The sequence below is a fragment of the Centropristis striata genome, chromosome 5 (genome assembly GCF_030273125.1).
Source record: "Centropristis striata isolate RG_2023a ecotype Rhode Island chromosome 5, C.striata_1.0, whole genome shotgun sequence".
NCBI classification, from domain to species: domain Eukaryota; kingdom Metazoa; phylum Chordata; class Actinopteri; order Perciformes; family Serranidae; genus Centropristis; species Centropristis striata.
Genome location: NC_081521.1, coordinates 10908038 through 10927634, shown reverse-complemented (window position 1 = coordinate 10927634; position 19597 = coordinate 10908038). Strand labels below are relative to the sequence as shown.

General features: G+C 38.9%; 1 protein-coding gene across 1 annotated transcript in view; it reads right to left on the bottom strand.

The window, feature by feature from the left end:
* Window positions 1-19597, bottom strand: part of arfgef2 (ADP-ribosylation factor guanine nucleotide-exchange factor 2 (brefeldin A-inhibited)) — a 60687-nt gene that overhangs the window by 23444 nt on the left and 17646 nt on the right. The window contains exons 7-19 of the mRNA XM_059332679.1: window positions 18671-18814; window positions 18418-18521; window positions 16198-16331; window positions 11536-11770; window positions 11293-11392; window positions 8679-8818; window positions 6736-6844; window positions 6443-6632; window positions 6233-6344; window positions 5011-5216; window positions 4757-4841; window positions 1248-1419; window positions 931-1082 (exon numbers count right to left, since the gene is read on the bottom strand). Of these exons, the coding sequence (XP_059188662.1) occupies window positions 931-1082; window positions 1248-1419; window positions 4757-4841; window positions 5011-5216; window positions 6233-6344; window positions 6443-6632; window positions 6736-6844; window positions 8679-8818; window positions 11293-11392; window positions 11536-11770; window positions 16198-16331; window positions 18418-18521; window positions 18671-18814 (1883 nt within the window). The remainder of the gene's footprint in view (window positions 1-930; window positions 1083-1247; window positions 1420-4756; window positions 4842-5010; window positions 5217-6232; window positions 6345-6442; window positions 6633-6735; window positions 6845-8678; window positions 8819-11292; window positions 11393-11535; window positions 11771-16197; window positions 16332-18417; window positions 18522-18670; window positions 18815-19597) is intronic.

Below are 19597 nucleotides of genomic sequence, written 5' to 3'. Positions count from 1 at the left end.
ATCTCGTCCACTTTGAGAGCTAAATGTGAGCATTTTTCACAGTCCACATGCTTTCTAATTGGACATGGAGCAGCCAGACAGTGTAGAAAAATAGCTGGCTCGGGGGGTCCGGGGCATGCCCCACCGGAGAATTTTTTTTCATAAAAGCCCAAATTTGGTGCCTCTCACATTCTAATGCCACTATTCTATCATATACACTGATCTTATCATTGCCTATTTTAATTAATTATTGTAAATGAGAATAAAAGTTCTTGTATGTTTTATTTAAGGCATCTTAATTTGACAGTCTTCCTGTAAATTCTGTGGTGGATTTAACACACTGTGCTCTTATTTTGAAAGCTGCATGTGTTTAGCGACAGGAAGTAATAGTAGCTTTTTGTGATTAACACAACTTTAATTGTTAGCTAATGTTAGCTTACGGCTAACGAACGGCATAATGCAACAGTTTGTTTGGACTCTGACGGCCCGGACAGGTTGATGGTATTTAGTTCGGCTCGTGCACACACAGACGCTCACACAGAGAGATGATGTGGGGACGGGACTGATACAGACAGGTAGGCATGGCAACTTGGTGTAATCAGTGTGTGTGTATGTGCGCGCATGTCTCGGAGGAGGACGGAGAGGTGGGTCAGGGTTTTGACTGACACTCTGCTAAGCAACGAGAACACGACACGACATGACTTTAGCGCAGCACATGATACTCTAGCGGGCCGCCTCATTCTAGGTCATTAATTGAAACCCTTACGTCACTACGTCAAGAAGTAGGAATGTTGCAAATATCATGATATGCATTTTTTTTTTACTCATAAAAAAAATATACCGGTATAATGGTGAACGATATGATATGGCACACCCCTACATCCCACTGTGTAAAATCTGGTCCAGTCTAATCAGAAATGTAAAATGCATTTAAAAAGTAAAAAGTAATACCTTGAACATGGGCCTGACGTGCTCCAGGTGAGTAGCACTGAAGAAGGGGGCCTGAGCGTGGCTGACCGCCTCCATCAGAGCTTTAGCAGTCTTCGCCATCTGCTCCATCTCCACATTGTACAGCAGACGCCGCTGCTTCTCACTTGCTACACCTGGTGGAAGGAGGACAGACAAGTTTTTCAGCAAACAGTGAACGGTGTCAGGGAGATCCTGAGCCTAGAGGACACTACTGTGATGTTTTACTGGTCGGTTGTTCAGAAAGTTAACTTCAGACAACAGTTTGATTTCAGTGAGTAATCCTGACTATAAGTACTCACTCTGCTTGGTGGACTTTGGGGTGATGGAGAACTCTTTGCTCTCCTTCATGGCGATTTTCTTGCCTGCGATCTCATCATAGATGGAAGATAGATACTCCTCAGGCAGGTCCTTACTGTCGTTAATGCCACGATTCATCTTGATGTACTGCTCCTTTGTCATCTTGTTCTTCACCTACATTAATGAAGGAGATGGAGGAAGGCAGTTAGAGTGATTAATCTAAGAGAGTTCATCTGATTTGCTGTTTTGCTGCAGCTGTCTGGAAAGCTGTTGAGACAAAAGACAGTGTGGTGTGGCGGATTGTGGTGTACTTTTTTAACTATTAACAGTTATTATTCAGAGGTCCCGCCTGTGAACCCGCCATTTTTTCCCCTCCTTCCAGAGGGTGTAGCAGGCTTAATTTTATATACTGAATATACTGATATATGTAACTAGATGTGTACTAAATGTGTGTAACAAATTATATCAACCCAAAAATAGCTGCAACAACTTCTGGGACATAGTTGAACATGGAAATGGACTTCAGAAAGCCACCATTAATATTATGACCCTTTATACATCATAATAGGTTTCAATAAATAAGTAATTAATTCATTAAGTTATTTTTTTATGAGATATTTTTGAGGAGAATAATTTAACACACAGTGCTGAGATTCATCTCAAATTAATCAAATCAAATCACCGTTAATGTCATCATAGAGGCAACTATACAACAAAATTGAAAGTGCCACTGCATAAGGTGCATAGTTATGACGATCATAACACAAAAAAACATGAGTAAAACATTTAAAAATACCGAGCTAAACAAGGACAGAAACAAGAACAAGGCCATGTGATGTAATAAATAAGTATAAAATAAATAAATGACTGCTGAAAATGCTACAAATTTATAGATGAGGTAGATAGCATGTCTTGCACATATTCCTTTTATTGCACATGTCCGTTTTATTGCACATTTTAATGAATGTATCCTGTGTGGGTGTTGAGAGTTGTGACAGATAAGGGAAAGAAGCTGTTTTTCATCCTGCTAGTTCTGCATTTCAGGCTTGTGTTCCTCCTCCCAGAGGGCAGCAGGCTGAGCAGGTGGTGACCTGAATCTTCAGGTTAACAGCTTTTAAACGATGTCACCACTTCTATGTGGCATTTATTGTTGATCTGCTATCTCCCCCTAAACATCCACTGCCCACAACCACCAATTCTCAAAAAAAGGACCCTGGTTAATGCTGCTTTATCACATAGTTCTTGATCAGTTATTAAATAAATGTCAAGGAAAGTCTTTCAAGTAGAAAGTCACTGACAGAAACAGAAGAAACTTGTCTTGTGGTGCTGTTTGGGGTGTAATACATCTAATTTACTGCAACAGCCTTCACTGGTGTCAAAATGTTTTCATTGTCTGACATTGTCTCATGGTCTCTCTCTCTATCTATCTCTTTGTTGGCCATATTTTATACCTGCTTTTCCCAGACTTTAAATTTCAGATGCAATTTCCTCTGTCAGGGTGGTCTGTCAGCAGTGATAAATCAGGTGCAGCAGCTATTTGTAGAAGGCCGTGTTGAGATACAGATATGGGCCTGCTGCCAGCACAGAGGGCACTGGTGAAAAACACAGGGGAGTCCAGCAAAATCTTTTAAGCTTGTTGGGCTTTTGCAGGAACCCAATGTCACCCAACAAGGTGCTGCAGTGACATATTTAATCCATGCAAGTGGTGGTAGATTACTGTATGTTTATACTGTTAACCCTGTGATTGGAGGGTTAAAAAAAATTAAACAACTGTCACTGTGATAACTGTTGACTGTAAAATTCTGTGTCATAAACTAATATGCATTGTTTTCATGTTTGATAAGCCTTTAAGATCAAAACTGGACTTCCTGCATCATGTTTCATTGTCTCGCCAATAGCTGAAACTAAACTTTTGTTTAAACAATAGGGCTGTTTTTGTTCTGAATGGCTTAAAATACAAACAGGATTTTTAAAGGGTTAGCTCAGATTCACTTAAATCAAATAATACAAACTAATGATCGAGGAAGTGGTAAACCAGCAACTCGTGTTCTGTGAGGTACATTTTTTTCAATGATTTATGGCATTACTGTACTGCCCTACAAAGTCTAACTGGAGTAACTACGCAAAAGGTAAAACTGAGAAAAACTGCTTTAAAGTTTTTTAACTGGTCAGCCAAATGGGTTATAGGCAGGTTAGTGATATGAGACTTATTTCTACATGTACTGATGTCAAATGGTCAAAATTCATGATGATTTATTTGACCTTTGACCCCCAAAATGTAGTTACTGCACTCTGGTTTTACTGTAAAAGGTTCTAATAGTAATGCAGAAACAGAGTGCAGTAACTACAATTGTTTTCTTCTTTTTATATTTTGTTTTCAGTGAATAAATATTTTCAAGTTGATTTTGTTATAAGTGTATTTAACAGTGTTTAACAACTCTATTCAAGGATTTGCATATTTTAGACTTAATTATAATACATTTTATATTTTAGTCTTAATATCATTTTATCTCACTTTTTTAGTTAATAACTATCTAATTAATAATTTCCGTATCAAATAAACTTATAATTTCTATTATTTTTATGTTTAAATTAGTATATATATCCAAAGCAGACCGTGGTAAGTGAAATACTGTCTGCTTTGGTTTTGAGTTGGATTTTGTAGTTACTGTAATTTTTGTATAATTATTTCTCTGAAATAATAAAAAAAAATGAAATCTAAAACTTTGTCACAAGATAAAACAGGAGTTTCAATGAGTTCCTTTTTAGTTATGAAGTTTTAGAAATTTTAGTTAACTCAATTTCGACCAAAACTGTAGTTACTGCAGTTAGGCTTTGTAGGGAGCGTAGATAACAGCAAGGTAAAGGGTTGAAAATATTGTAGATATAGCATCCAGTTAAACTGAATTTATTTTAGGTGACTAAGGCTTTTTTGGTCATTTGGTAAAGACCAATAGGAACATTTTATATTTTTGATCCATTTTAGTTCTGGTCCAGTTCATGTTTACACTGACTTTTCACAAACGAACCAAGAGGAGTAAACATGAAGTTTACAGACTGACAGGTGACTCTTGATTGGACAGTTGTGGTGATTGTTATCCTGCATCATCAGGACCCATGTGATGAAATAAAATTCCAGCAGCTGACAGAATCTATGCTGCACTCTAAGGCTAATGATGTATTTATTCATATTGTTTGATCTCACAAAGATATAACTAACTACAGACATTCATATATAAACATACAGTAATATATAAATAGATATAAATATATCGGGATATGTCTTTTGGTTCATAATCGCCCAGCCCTAGCACAGCCCCACTTCAAAAAACCTGAACCATTCACTAAACCTGCATGAAACCTTGGTGTGATCCTTTAGTAAATCACAACAAACTCAATGTGATCTGCAGAGTGGATAAAGGGCCGTAAATCCTTCATAAATATTCCACACAGACGAGACACAGTTGCATCCTGACTGATAGTGACTGACGAGACATAAAACAGTTCTCACCTGAGGACTGTGCAGGTCTGTGGTGAGCATAATGATGGAGTACGCCAGCACGTAGGCAGTGTCTGCACTGGCAAACAGAGTCTGTCTGCAAAATAAGACACATGAGGGCAACGGTTAGGAGCTTGTTTTCTTTTTAAACAAAACACAAACTTTTGTGATAAATAATAAAAGACCTCATTCTGGTGCAATTTGAGCAGCACCAGTAAATCTCTTTAGACCTTATATTTTAACAGGAACTCTAAAGGGGGGCTTACCCCTGGTTGCACTCCAAGTATCGAGCAGCAAACTTCTCCATCAGCCTGTCAATCTTCTGGGCCTCGCCAGGCAGCCTGAAGCCTTCCAGGAACGCTCTGAGGGCCGAGACAAAGTCTCGCCCACAAAAGTCCAACTGGTCCACGTAGCAGTACATCACTTCTTTGTTGAACTTGATGTTCTCGCCCAGGAACTCTCCCACCTGGGTCTGTGGATGCAAAGGTCAACAATGACTCACCTGAATAAACAGTTTTGTTTTTTGTGGATAAGATGTTGTATGATTTAAAGTCCCCCTCCAGACACATTTTTGTTAAATATGATGTTACAACGAAAAAAATATTTTTTTTAAAAAGGGGCTTGAAGCACATTTACTCTTCCTCACTCACTAAGAGTTCTGGATCTGGCCTTGGCCCCATCCACCACTTGGGCTTGCATATGAGGTTGACTGGTGAAAGAGCAGGGAGAGCCAACAACAGAGCTCTTCTCCTTGCAATCTGCAGACTGTAGCGGTAATGTCTGGTCTATTTTCTCTTTTAGATAAAACATCAGTGAGCCTCCAGACTCAGACAAGGAGTCTGTTGTGCACCAAAATTGGTGACCAGCAGACGTACCAGAATGGTACCCTGCTGGTGGAACCACTACCAGTTCCTACCAGAGCAGGGGCGTCCCTCTCTACCTTTAAAAACCTCCTGAAGACCTTCAGCTCTTCAGAGAGGACCTTCTCTCCTAGCACCACACCACAACTCTACTCCTTAAAGAATCCTCACTAGCACTTATTGATGCACTAATAGCTCTTATTGCACTATACCTTGATTGATTGCTTTTATTCTTCCTGTAAGTCGCTTTGGATAAAAGCGTCTGCTAAATGACTAAATGTAAATGGTAAGAGAAAAATCTTTTAACTGGTAGTTGCTGACACAGCGTTAGTAGTTGTGAAACATACAATATCTGCTACAATTTGCATTGTGTTTTAACACTCTGTTCTGACGTGTCTGCTTTGCACTGGAGGTTTTAGGTTTCTTTACGGCCTTTTAGCTAGATTAGGTATGTCACTTCTCCAAAAAGCTAATCGAGATCTCCCCCTTCAGTAGAAGGGAAAACACCTCTCTCGTGACAAACTTTGCACTGATACGAGTCAGTGTAGGTTAGACATTTTAGGGGACATCAACATAAAAAAGACATTTTTGAGTGGCGGGGGACTTTAGGTTTGGTGTAATCCCTCACAGTGTCCAGTCTGTCCTCCTGGTGTAGGAACTGGGCGATGTCCTCGGCGGTGGAACCCAGCATGCCCTGGTCCTGCAGGTACTGGATACCTCGCTTCGGCTTCTTGTTGAAACTGGGGAGAGAAGATAAGAAAAAAGAATCAATGCTCATCTTCTTTTATACAGGTGAAATATTCCGCTCTCAGTAAATCTAAGTAATAAAATGACTCACAGTTCGATGCCGTGCTCGATGATGTCCTTCTGCTGTTTGATGACCTCATACTGCTCTGGGTGGTCGGCCTGGGAGGCCAAGACGCTGGAGGAGACGGTGGAGTCCAGAGAGCTGATGCTGTCTCGACGTCCTGCCAGCGGCTCTGGGAGCTTCAGCTCTGCTCCCTCACTGTCAGATGGATGCTCCTGGCCTAAAACAAATCACACACACACACACACACACACACACAATAATGATATGTCTGGTCTTTCCATTTCTCCTGTGCACCGCTCAATTATTTACTGCACACTTACCGAGGTTAGCTTGAAGGTTTGGGTTGACATACATGTCTTTGCTCCACTCCACCATACATTTAAGGATGGACACCAGACACTCCAAACCCTTTTTACGTAGGCTCAGCTCCTGTGCATATGACACAACCACACGTGTTCATTTACACTCACATATGTCACGTTACACACAAACCCTTGTGCATCACTTTAACCCATTTAAGGCGGGAAAGCATTACCGCATTTCTACCATTAAAACTGGGGGCGCTGTTGCGCTTTTCTACCATTAAAGCCAGGAAAGCGGATACGTCGTTTTGTAGTATTTGTAGTTTTTTCCACCTATTTGCGGTCTCTTGGCCAATGAAATGCATCAGAAGACATGCGGGAGTGTCGCAATGCATCATGGGACTTTTCCAGTTTGAAATCATGGTGGAAGACAACTATAGCGGAGGGAGCTCAGATATAGCAGCTACAAGCACTCAAATACTTTTTGAATTTCATTTTTATCTGCTACAGAGGCTGAAAAATCGATTATTTAGTAGGAAACGTTGACACTTCTGTTGAATTTCCAGAAAAACTTCAGGTTTTTGGGGGGTTAATTTAAAATCGCCCAGAGGTTTTACAGGCGTTTTAGGCCTAAATGGGTTAAAAATAGTTGCCCTGATGTCCTTGGACGACATAAATGTCTCCTTACTGCCATAAAAACACTAAATATTAAAACTATTTTACTGAGTGACATTTTTAACCAACATCAGTCCTGATCTTTTCAAATATTCATTCAATATTCAGAATTTTAAACCTTTAAATGCCACTACGTGTAGCCTCTTAAGAGTAAATCCAAGCAATTTTCAAGCACTTTCAGGGTCTTAATGAAAGATTTTCAGACTCTCGAAACCCTTTATATCACATCTAACTTGTCAATATAAATGCAAAATAAAGCTTACTGCATTCATTTTAATTTTAAAAAAGAATGATTTTTGGTTTACATGGGTGAATGTGTAGATTTAGATTATGTAAAAAAAAAAAAAGAAGCATGTTTCAAGGAGTATATTTGAATTCAAGCATAATTCTAACCTTTAAAACTATCAGTAAAAATCATGCACTTTCCAGACTTTCTATGAATCCTGTAAATGCTAGGAGAGAATTTTCTTTCCCAGTCTTGTTTATGTCAATGATTAGCTAAAAGACTAATTTTTCCATGATACAGTCATGAAAAACCACCCTAGACTACCCTTGTTTTCCTGATAATAACCAAAATCATTATCAAGAAACCCATGGAGAATGTCTATATATCAGCTCTTAAATTAAACTCCTATGAGCTATTTTTGTTGTTATCATTATATCTGTCCAAACAAATGTACCTTTAGTTGTATCAGGAATTAAAATGAACAAGAAAATGAAGAAAACAAGGGTGGTCTAATATTTTTTTGATATTTTCCATGACTGTATAGCAACAACAACCCTTGTGGAAACCAAAACAATAGCATGTACCTGGCCCATAAGACAAAAACAGCAAAAAAGAAAAAAACTTGCTCTGGTAGAAAATAATGAAAGCCTGATATAATAGAATGCATGATTTCATGCTCCAGTGGCCGTTGAATTATCAGTTGCAGTTTCAATGGGACATTTTCATTCCTTAAGAGCCTGTATTTTCTGTCTGTATGACAGTTTATTATAGACTTATTATAGGAGCCAAGGTTTAACTTCCACAATTCAAAAACCTTTTACACCCTTGGAAAAAAACTATGCCAAAATCACGAGACTTAATTAACTGCATCAGGAGTGATATGTTTAGTGAACAACATAATAACTACAATGTAAAGTATAATTATAAAACATTTAGGCATGAATGTCTGTCACTGACTGGAAAATATTATAAATAACTTGCTCCTATGTTGTTGATCCTTACAAAAATGCAAATTAGATACACTGTGTGTGTGTGTGTGTGTGTGTGTGTGTGTGTGTACCTGCAGAGGAGTCATCCCCAGCTCCTGACCACTCCTGCCCTGAGCGATCTTAGACAGGTCGTTGACGAGGCGCTCAAAGATGTTGGCTGCATTCAAGTCACAGTCATAGTTGACGTAGATATCAACCACACACTGGGCATCTGGGGGAGAAAGAAACATATTACAAAACCTTTACATTATACTCAGTAAATACATGTCTTAACTGGATCTGAATCCCAAGCAGTTCCAGGGTGTTTTTTGCTCCTGTCACTTTTTACTCAATGTGGCCCTTATTTTTCACTTCACAATATCCTTCACCTCTGTGGAAACAGCACATTTATGGGTAGACTTGGAGAGAACTCAAACATGTCTTTTGTGCAGCATAACAGTTGTATAATGCCATAAATCTTTTTATTTTTTTTAAATAGATAAAGTGTTACCAAAACTGGCTCTACTAATTTCCAAACTGCATTCTGGCAATATTTATGTCATCTGAACAACATTTTACATTCTGATCCTTCCATGTGGGAGCAGAGCTGAATTGCACAATAATAGACTTTACATATTCATATAGACTGTTTATTTATCAAATTACCATCATATACATCATCATTGACATATGTAATGACATATCAGGATAGGAGATTGTTGGTTTTTCATAGTTTCTGGCTTTGATTACTGTAATGTTGGGGATTTTTAAAAACGAAAACAAGCCTTCTATGTGAGCTACAACAAGGTGTTTATACACTGTTGGTCTGAAGGGATCAGTAAATACAGTAATGACTTGACTTCTCAAGGTTTTTCATTCTAAGACGGTTGTTAAAATGCTGGGCCAACTTAGGTGACTCAAAGGGAACAATAAAATGTATTCCAAGACCTCTGTGTTTAGTGCATCTCTGCCTCCTAAAGTAATAACAGCAGAATAATTTCAACACAGCACTAGAAAAAAGGTGATATGTTCAGATACCAGCCCAGCAGTGGCTCCTGGTGTGGACAATACTTGTGCTATTAGAGCACAAGAATGTGCAATCAATGCCAACAAATGCAGCATAGGCATGCACACAGAGGGAGATTAAAAGCATTTGTTATTCGGCCTTATTCAGATGACTGGAGGAAAATTCTCACACCATCTCCTTTGTTTAAAACACACAGTAAATGAGATAATTATTATATAATTATAAAGATAGTTATTGAGGATGTCATTGTCAGATAAGTGCATAAAAAGGATCTTGAATACTTGCAGCACCTGGAAAAAATGTTTAAAAAAATAACCCTTGTACACAGTCATCATCAGATCAAATGTCACCATTTATCTAATAAATGATTCCATTAACATGAAATATTTTAGATTCGAAAGACCACAAGAGGCAATCTTCGGAAAACAAAACCCATCAGTGATGCAGCTTGTGAGAAAAATGGCCACTCAAACCTGTCAGATCAGATTTGAGTGTGCAGATGCTCTTCCAAGCGGCTGTCAGAACACTAACTGGCAATTTCCACCGTGCGCGTTACAGCAGCAGCACGTCTCCACCGCAGTTTTGCTGCGTCTTCTGCCCGGCGTCAATTCACACCGGGCGCGTTACAGCAGCGTCACGTCAGCTTAGCGAGCCAGTCGTATACACACGAGATAACGAGATAATATAATATAATAATCCTGACCATACGGGAGACCGCAAGATCTGGTGATAAACTCTAAACTCTATTTATACAGTCTATGGATAAACTGTGTGTATAAAGTAAACAACAACAACAACCAACAGCTTACTTTGCTTCTCTGAGGTGAAAGATCTGTTGATCTGACCATCTATCCTTATAAAAACAAGATGTTATGTCATAAATGATTGTATGATGTTTCACTTCAACAATCAGTTTCTTGTCGTCCGTGTCACCGATCCTCTGAGACCCTTTGATTGATTGATTGATTGATTGATTGATTGATTGATTGATTGATTGATTGCTGATCTGGTGCCCCGGTCATAACATAATGTTGATGTGAAGTAGTTTTAGGCTGCATGAACTGCGTATTGTGTTTTATTTTGAAAGGGGGCGGAAGTGTTTTACACTGATTCTGAGTCGGACTTCCTGTCTGGTGCGATCTGCTCTGTTGAGATTTACGCGGTTGGCAGCGTCTTGCGGAGAAATAGAAGTCCTACCTAAAGCTTGCGTAGAGACGCTGCTGTAACGTTACGCAGCGCGCCCGGTGGAAATGCTCTCATTGATTAGAGTGTTACCTATTTGCAACGGCGAACGCGACGCTGACGTGACGCTGCTGTAACGAGCCCGGTGGAAATCAGGCATTAGGGGGCAGAGCTGGTCTTATACATTTATTTTATTTTTTTTTGTGTAAATATCTCAATATGCCCTGCAATTTACTCAAAAGAAGAAAATGCAGGCACTCTGGTGGATTGACAAAAGTTAAAAACCCTTTATTTTACATGGGTTACGGATATGGGTATGTGTATTTAGGGACACCAGCAGCGCTCCTGTTATTCTGTTCTGCCCTGCAATGTGTTAACTGGGTAGTAAGGTAGAGGGGATCAACTTCTGAGGTGCTGTGAAGATTAACTGGACTAGCATTACTCATTCATTGGACACTGTTTCAGTTTGTGTCAAGCTTGTGTCAGTGGATTTGTACCTGCACAGATGCGCGTCAGTGTCTGGATAACCATCCACTTGTGCTCAAAGGAGCTGGTCGATGTTTCTAGGATGGTCAGAAAAATCTCCCGGAAAAACACCTGAGGGGAGGTGGACGAGAGGAGAAGAAAGTGTCAGTGTACATCTTTAATCAAACAAGCTGCAAGGTACATTTCTCTCTTCGGCCTAAGATACAGCAGACAGATTAACTCTCACAGTCTGTTACTGTCACTCTGCTCCGTACCTCAATCTGCATCTTCAGGTGGACCTTGAAGTGGGAGAGCAGGGTCAGGAAGATGGCCAGTGACAGCTCAAAGACCTCAGGCACAGAGGAGACGCCATTTTTGGACAGCGCCACGCACAGATACTGTTTGATGGCGTTGACGAACATCTCATGAGTGCGAAAGACCGGGCCGGCGCCCTGCAGCACGGAGAGCAGCAGCTGCAGGGAGACAATCTTGGACCGCAACTCATGGGACCTGCAGAGGAGAGGGGGTGTGTGGGCATCAGCTTCACTTTATGTCTAAAGGCTGCAGACAAAGAGACACTGAAGAGGCTCCTAGCAACATCCTCTGTAGACAGAAATGCAGTGGTGGAAGAAGTATCCAGACCCCTTCCTTAAGTAAAAGTACTAATACAACACTGTGAAATTACTCCACTACAGTAAAAGTGCTGCATTCAAAACTTACTGAAGTAAAAGTACAAAAGCATCAGCATCAAAATCTATAGAAGCAGGGAGTGTCTGTCTGTGTGTGTGTGTGTGTGTGTGTGTATGTGTGTGTGTGTGTTAGTGTCTAGTTTATATCTCGCTAACCGTTAGTCAGACTAGCTTCAGATTTCATATGTGTCTTGCTCATGGCACAAAGGAATTCATTTTTCAAAATATCATTATTTATGTAGGACGTGTTGCAGCATTGCACTGTTTCTGATTCGACGCCTTTTAGGGGAGCTCCGCCCCCTTTTTAGGGAAGCCCGCCCCTTTTAGTGGAGCTCCGCCCCATTGTGTGATAGGCCTACACCTGGTCAGCAACACAACTCACTTTGGATTTACACCCTGACTCATCTCATGTGGAAGTCTATTTAGCCTACCTATCTTTAGGAGTTTTAAAGTGTGCGACAAGGTTAAATTTTCCAATAATATTCAAATAGTTTCCAGCCAATATCAATGTTCAATGTGTATGTGCTGGATGGTGTGGTACCTTATGAAAAGTAAGTGTTTTATGGAGTTGCAGACGTTGTAGTGGTCTGCATGTAATGTGCAAATTCTGTTATTTGCGATTAGCATGCTAAGTGGAGATTTAGCTTTATTCACTTCTTATGTTGCACATCCATGTATTACCCAATAAACACTTTATATATTAACACTACGCAATAGTATTACACCTCATTGTACATCCAGCTTTCACACACACAACCTCATTTGGCCATAATTGAAAAATCTACTTAATCTCCTACTATACCAATACATACTTCCTACGACACTGCACTAGTGTACTTAAAGTATCAAAAGTAAAAGTACTCGTTATGCAGAATGGAACCACCCAGATTCTTTCATATATTCCAAATATATTATTTGATGATTATTATTGATGCTTTTATATAAGCAGCATTTCATTTCCTAAAGATAGGGCTCATTTTAACTACTTAATACATTCTGTTGTGAGGTTTAATCTAGAAAATGTCACTTTAAACTTTAAACCGATCATGTTTTTTTTATGTTAAATCTTGACCTGAAAAGTAACAAAAGCTGTCAGCTAAATGTAGTGGAGTAAAAAGTTCAATATTAGCCTCAAAATGTAGTGGAGTAAAAGTATAAAGTTACATAAAATGGAAATACTCAACTAAAGTACACAGTGCACTGTAAAAAAAAAAGGTGTGTCTAAAAAACAGATAAAAACACTAAATCTGAGGGAAATGATCTTGCTGCATGGACAGATAATTTCACTTGAGAAGATTTCTTAAATTAAGATGATTAAATCTAGAAATAAGCATGTTGAACGCTTAAAATAAGACATTAACTCTTAAAACAGGATAAATTATCTAACACTTCTAAATCTAAAGGGTTTTTTTTATCTTGGTAAGAAACAAATAATCGTCAGGTCACTCTGCTCGGGCCAGTTCATCGCTACTTGCAGCTGTAATATATCTTGTTTTAAGAGTTCATTTCTTATTTTAAGCGTTTTTAGACACACCTTCTTTGCAGTGTACTTGAGTACAGTACTTGAGTAAAAATGTCCAATCAATAAATAGTGTTCCAGTTGACTCTAAACTGAGGGAAACACAAGATATTTGGGTATAATGGTGTTTCATCATGGTATTCATGTAATGTAGGCCAGGCTGAGTTCTTTGTGAGCTTCTTCCAGGCTCAGTTTACTCTGCCCTATTCACACTGACTGACTCAGGGTCTAATGTAACAGTAACTAGAGCTGACAGGGCCACACCGGGATGGAAAAGGGCAAGTTAACCTGTGGAGACTGAGATAAAACGATGTGGGTGAGCTGAGGCCATCTACATTCATTTTGGTTAACTGTAGCGTGACAAAATACATCCATGCTTCATAAAAGACCTAAAAGGAAGGTTTTTAATGTGTTTAAAGTGTTGGTGGTTTTTACTATTATTAACCCTCTATGGCAGTAGTTCTCAACCTTTTTGAGTCGCGACCCCCAATTTAACATCCATGTTGTCCACGACCCCCGCTCACTGAACAGAATCTCACACGCACAGTTCAGATCATACAAACTCAGTTGATACAATGAATTTTGGACAAATAATTAAGCAGACAACTAAAACATCTCTCTGACCAAAATGACCAAAAAGTTACATAAAATTAAGCAAAAAAGGACTCAAATTGACCACAAAAAGACACAAATTGACCAAAAAAGACACAATATGACCGAAAAAAGAAACAAAATGGCTCTAAAAGGAAACAAAATGACCTAAAAAAGACACAAAATGACTAAAAAAAGAAATAAAATGACCAAAAAAGGAAACAAAATGACCAAAAAAGACACAAATTGACCTGAAAATTATCAAAAAAAACCCAAAATGACCAAAAAGACACAAAATGACCAAAAAAAGACACAAAATTCTATCCTCAGGCAACATACTCATTTTTGGCCTGTCAAATTTCTACAATGCATGTTTTTGAGTGATGTGATACTTTAAAAAAGAGGGAAGAGTATAGGGAACCAATAGCAATGCTTTAGTTTGTCACATGACCTCCAGGAGGCCATGTTGAAACACTATTTTGCAGACTTTTCCAAAGGAAACAGCTTTGCCATTTTGCGCCACAAAAAAATCACTCAAAACGTAGTTTTCTGGCCCTTTTCATGTGGAAAAATATATTCCTATTGATAGGTGAGTAAACCTTCATTTATGATAGTTTCATACACTTAGACTGCTCAAGACATTCATTTCAATGGGTCGTTGGTTCAATGGTACAATGTTTCCTACAGGCAACATTCAGACAAGAAACCAGTTAAAAAAGTTCCTTTTATGTTTTTAAGTTGTAATGTTATGTATTGTACCCTGTTGAACCAACTAAATGTTTTACACATGTTTATTAAATAAATGATGTTAAAATTATTTTTAAAAACTTTCTTTTTCACTTGTGCATCGCTATGGTACAATGTTGCCAACGGGCAACAAACCCCAAAAACGTTGGTATCATAATGTGTAGCAAAGAGCGTTAAGATTGAAAAGATTGTAGATCAGGACGTTACAGGAAGCATTTGTAAAAACTATCTTCCTGGTGTGATGGAATAAAAAGGTGCTAGGACAAGAGGATATAATAAGCTAAGAGGTAAGAGGACTGGTTTAGCAACTTATTGTGCATGACGAGGTAGGGCGATTATTTTAGTCAATGTTGAAATCATGATCATTTAACCCTATTACTCAGTGGCTTTGGTAACATCATGCACTTATTGAACAGTGGGATTATTGAAGTGCAAATTCATCACAAAGCACATTTTTCTAAAAATGAAAAAAACAAAACAAAAAACAATAAAGAGACAAAATAATATATAAAAATTTAAATACATAATGTAAAATACGAAAAAATTATAAAAAATAAATAACATCAACTATGTTTTAGCGCACGTCCATAACCTACTGAAAAAACGACTAAATATATTCAATCTATGAAAATAAGAAATACAAATAAATTACACTAAAATCGAGATGGCATCAAACACACATTTACTGAAGTAAAAGTACAAAAGTATCAGCATCAAAATCTATAGAAGCAGGAAGCGTCTGTGTGTGTGTGTGTGTGTGTATTTATGTCCAAGGCCTAAGGCCATACTGTATACCATATTCAGGTTCTTATTGTTATCAATACTACTTTATTTTAATTTATTTACTTGTTTATTTTTATTTTATTTATTTTTTTGTAATCTATTTTTGCTTTATTTTCACCTTGTGTTTATAGTTTCAACATGTTTTTCTTATACTTATTTGGTGGGGGGATGGGAGGAGGTATAGGGAGAAAAGTTTGCTCTGTTCCATGAACATTGTCTTGCTGTTTGATCTGCTCTAATTTGCAAACGAAAACTAATAAACACACTAATTAAAAAAAAATTAGACTAAAATCAATTATATTAAATATGTTGTAGTGCACTGCCATTACCTACTGAAAACAGCTAAACGTATATCCAAGCTTTTTGGAAAACTATATTCAATATATTAAAGACAGTAACTCCACAAGCCCGTTGCTGGGGTTCACTGGGTTTAGAAAACAAAACAAGAGCATCATTTTGAAACTCAAAGTGGCACAATAATCACTTTATCTTGATTATCTTGTTTTCATTAAACATTGGAAGGCAAAACTAGAATGGAAAGTATGATTTGATTAATTGCCCAGGCCCATTTAGAGGTAAGGATCATTATATGAAACAGAAACACTCACTTTGGGTCCGGAGGTCCTTCAGCCAGAGGCTTCATGGAGAGTTTGCACAGAGAGCGGAACACCAGGAAGGCGTCTTTCTGCAGGATGTGAGAGAATCGGGCGGCACCGTGGGGTCCCTGCAGGCTCTCAGCATCCTGACACAGATGGAGAAAGTCAGTCTTACTTCTTATACAAACACGTCACAACACATAAAAAAAGGAAAGCAACAGCTGGTTTGTCGAGCCCTAAACGGTCTGTGTGTTGGGACACTTCCATATTGATTGAGGCTTGTGGCAGAGCTCCAGATGTGTCTGGAGGACCTGAAGTTTGAGTTAACAGTCTCACCAACAGGGTAAACCTGCTCCCTTAAACACTTTCTCCTTTTTTTTTCTCCACTGCCTCTTTTAAAAACCCATCTGTTCTCCCCGGCCTTTGAATCCCTTAGAGAGCTGCTTTGTGGTCCGAATTATTGTCTTTGAAACTGTGTTAACTGTCTGTATTCTGTATTTTGTAATTCAATGCTTATTGCTGTGCAGCGCTTTGTTCAATGCTGTTGTTTTTAAAAAGCGGTTTATGAATAGATTTGTATTGTATTTTACTTCTACAGGTACGCCAGGTCCAGCGCACCTTTCCTTGATACAACCCAACCTGCGTGGAACTGAGCGCACATGCACGAGCCACCAGCCACGCCCCGGCTCCTCCCCAAAATGAATACGCAAATGACTATAAATCGCCGGCATGCCCGCTGATTATCGACAAAACAACGACAAATCAACTTACTGCCACTGCGCGCGAGGTGGACGTGGTGATCTCCGGTGTGGAGGCAGGAAAAATTAGCTTTTTAGTGCCTCAGGTGTGGGATCAGCAACAAGGTGTCACTGTGGCTGTTAACGCAGCCGGATCAGAGAGCTGCACCATGACAGAAGGGTCCCTCCACACACGCTCCTTCTAAACGCCACCGTTATTGAACGAGGCCAAAGCCGTTAGAGCTGCCAGTGCGTAATGCGTGCCAATATCATTTTTACGCATCAGTTTATAAGCCACACTTAACTTGTTGTCCCAATTAAACATCACATACGGGATCAAATATGCACCACACCTGACTTATTCTGAAAGGATTTCCCACACACGTTTTTCTCCGGGGAGAGAGATCTGTGCGTCATGGATCGCTGTTCACCTGCAGCGTTAACATCTCCATGTTAAACCAAAGGAGAAACGGTCGGCGATCGGGACTTTGACACAGTAATTAAGGCAGGTTATCTGTGAAAAATGTGTGCGCTCCATAATCAGAATCACAAGTACTTTATTGGATATTCGGTATATATAAAAATAGTTGAAATAGCAGAATATATAGACTTAAGAAAATATACAATCTTCACATCAAAACATATGGACTTCAACATACTATCATTGCACAAGTAAGCAGCACTACGCAGGTGAAGTCTAAAATATGAAAATAGATGAAAAAAAAAAGATCTATACCCTCATATTTAGAACGGGTTATTGATGGTGGAAAACGGCATTTTCCTTCCATTTTCCTAGAGCTATGAACTATAAAAATAATGTCAGTTGTGTGTAGTATGAGTTTAGAATGAAAAACGTTTTAAATAGAGCATAAAAGACAGTAGTTTCTGCCAAACAAAAGTTTGCGGTGCCAACGCACATTCTCACGGCACCTCGATAGGTTGCGGATCGGTCCGCACATTCTCACGGCAAGTTCACTTTTCATACATGTGGCGTGTGCGGAAAAAACAGCGTACGCAATGTTTTTTTGCGTACACAGCGTTGATACATGAGGCCCCAGATGAGCTGAAGGCTGCTATAAAAGCAACATGGTGCTGTAGGCTGATCTCCTCCATGCCACCAAGTATTAATGCACTAATTCATGATTCAAAAGGAGCCCAACCAATTGATGGATAGAAATGAATAGACTTTACAGAAGACTGACATTTAAGTTTAAAATATATATTTTTCAAATGGATCTTATGTAAAAATGTTATTTTCTGAGACACTGTTGTTGTTATTATAGTTATTATTATTGTTGTTGTTATTATTATTATTGTTATTGTTGTTATTTCTATTCCATTAAGTATTGTTTCTCAGAACTGTACGGTGCTGAGGATTATGTATGTTAAAGTGAAAAGCAGCCATAAACCTTAAATCTTGTTATTCCACTGTTTCTCCTCGGGATAACACAGAATGGTAACTAATGGTATTAACATCTATATAAACATTGCTCACCAGCATATCTGTGGAGGAAACAGAGGAGCGGTCCTCGATGATGCCGTTCATCTGCTGACCCTCTGTTCTGACTCTGGGGGGAGCCGGCTCTGTCTGCTCACCTCCTGGAGGAAAAGTCACAATGGATATTTTTAGATCATGACCATGAGAGAAAATGCAGAAAGTGTACTGGCATTTATCAGAAGAATAGAAACAGAGGACATAAACGGGAGGATAAGGAACAGAAACACAGCATAGAGGAGTAAGTTGTGACCTGTTCCACTGTGGATCTGTGTCGGCTCCTGCTCTCCCTCCTCTCCTTCAGACGGATTTGCGTTGCTCTCTGGTTTGTCCTCTTCCTCAGCTGGTTCTGCTGCTGTAGGAGGCGTCTCTACACCCGCATCTTCAAAAACTGAATCTGAGGTAAACAAATAAAGAAGCTATTTTATGAAAGTTGCAATATTAAAAAAAACTAAACTGAAAGCTGGGGACAGAAGTTGAAACATACAGGTACATCTAAAAAAAAATTGAAAATTGTGAAAAAAGTTCAATATTTTTTGTCAATTATTTCAGAAAGTGAAACTCGTATATTATATAGATTAATTACACAGAGTGAAATATTTCAAGCCTGTTTTTCTTGTAATTTTGATGATTCTGTTTTAGAGATAATGAAAACACTAAACTCAGTGTCTCAGAAAATTAGAATATTATATAAGATCACTTAGAAAAAAATAATATTTTAAACACAAATGTCTGTTCATTTCTATCCATCAATAGTTGGTTGGGCTCCTTTTGAATCATGAATTAGTGCATTAATACTTGGTGGCATGGAGGAGATCAGCCTACAGCACCATGTTGCTTTTATAGCAGCCTTCAGCTCATCTGGTGTCTCTTGACAGCAGCCCATAGACTCCTATGGGCTTCAGATCAGCCCAGTTATCTGGCCAGTCCAGCCCAGTAACACCATGGTCACTGAAGCAGCTTTTGGTACCTTTACCAGTGTGGGCAGGTGCCAAGTCCTGCTGGAGAATGAAAGCAGCATCTCCTGGGAGCTTGTGGAAGCATGAAGACTCTAAAATGTCCTGCTAGATGGCTGCTATGTTGACTGTGGACTTCAGAAAACACAGTGGAGCAACAGCAGCAGAGGACATGGCCCCAAACCACCACTGACCCAGGACCAGCACATTACACTCACCAGCTA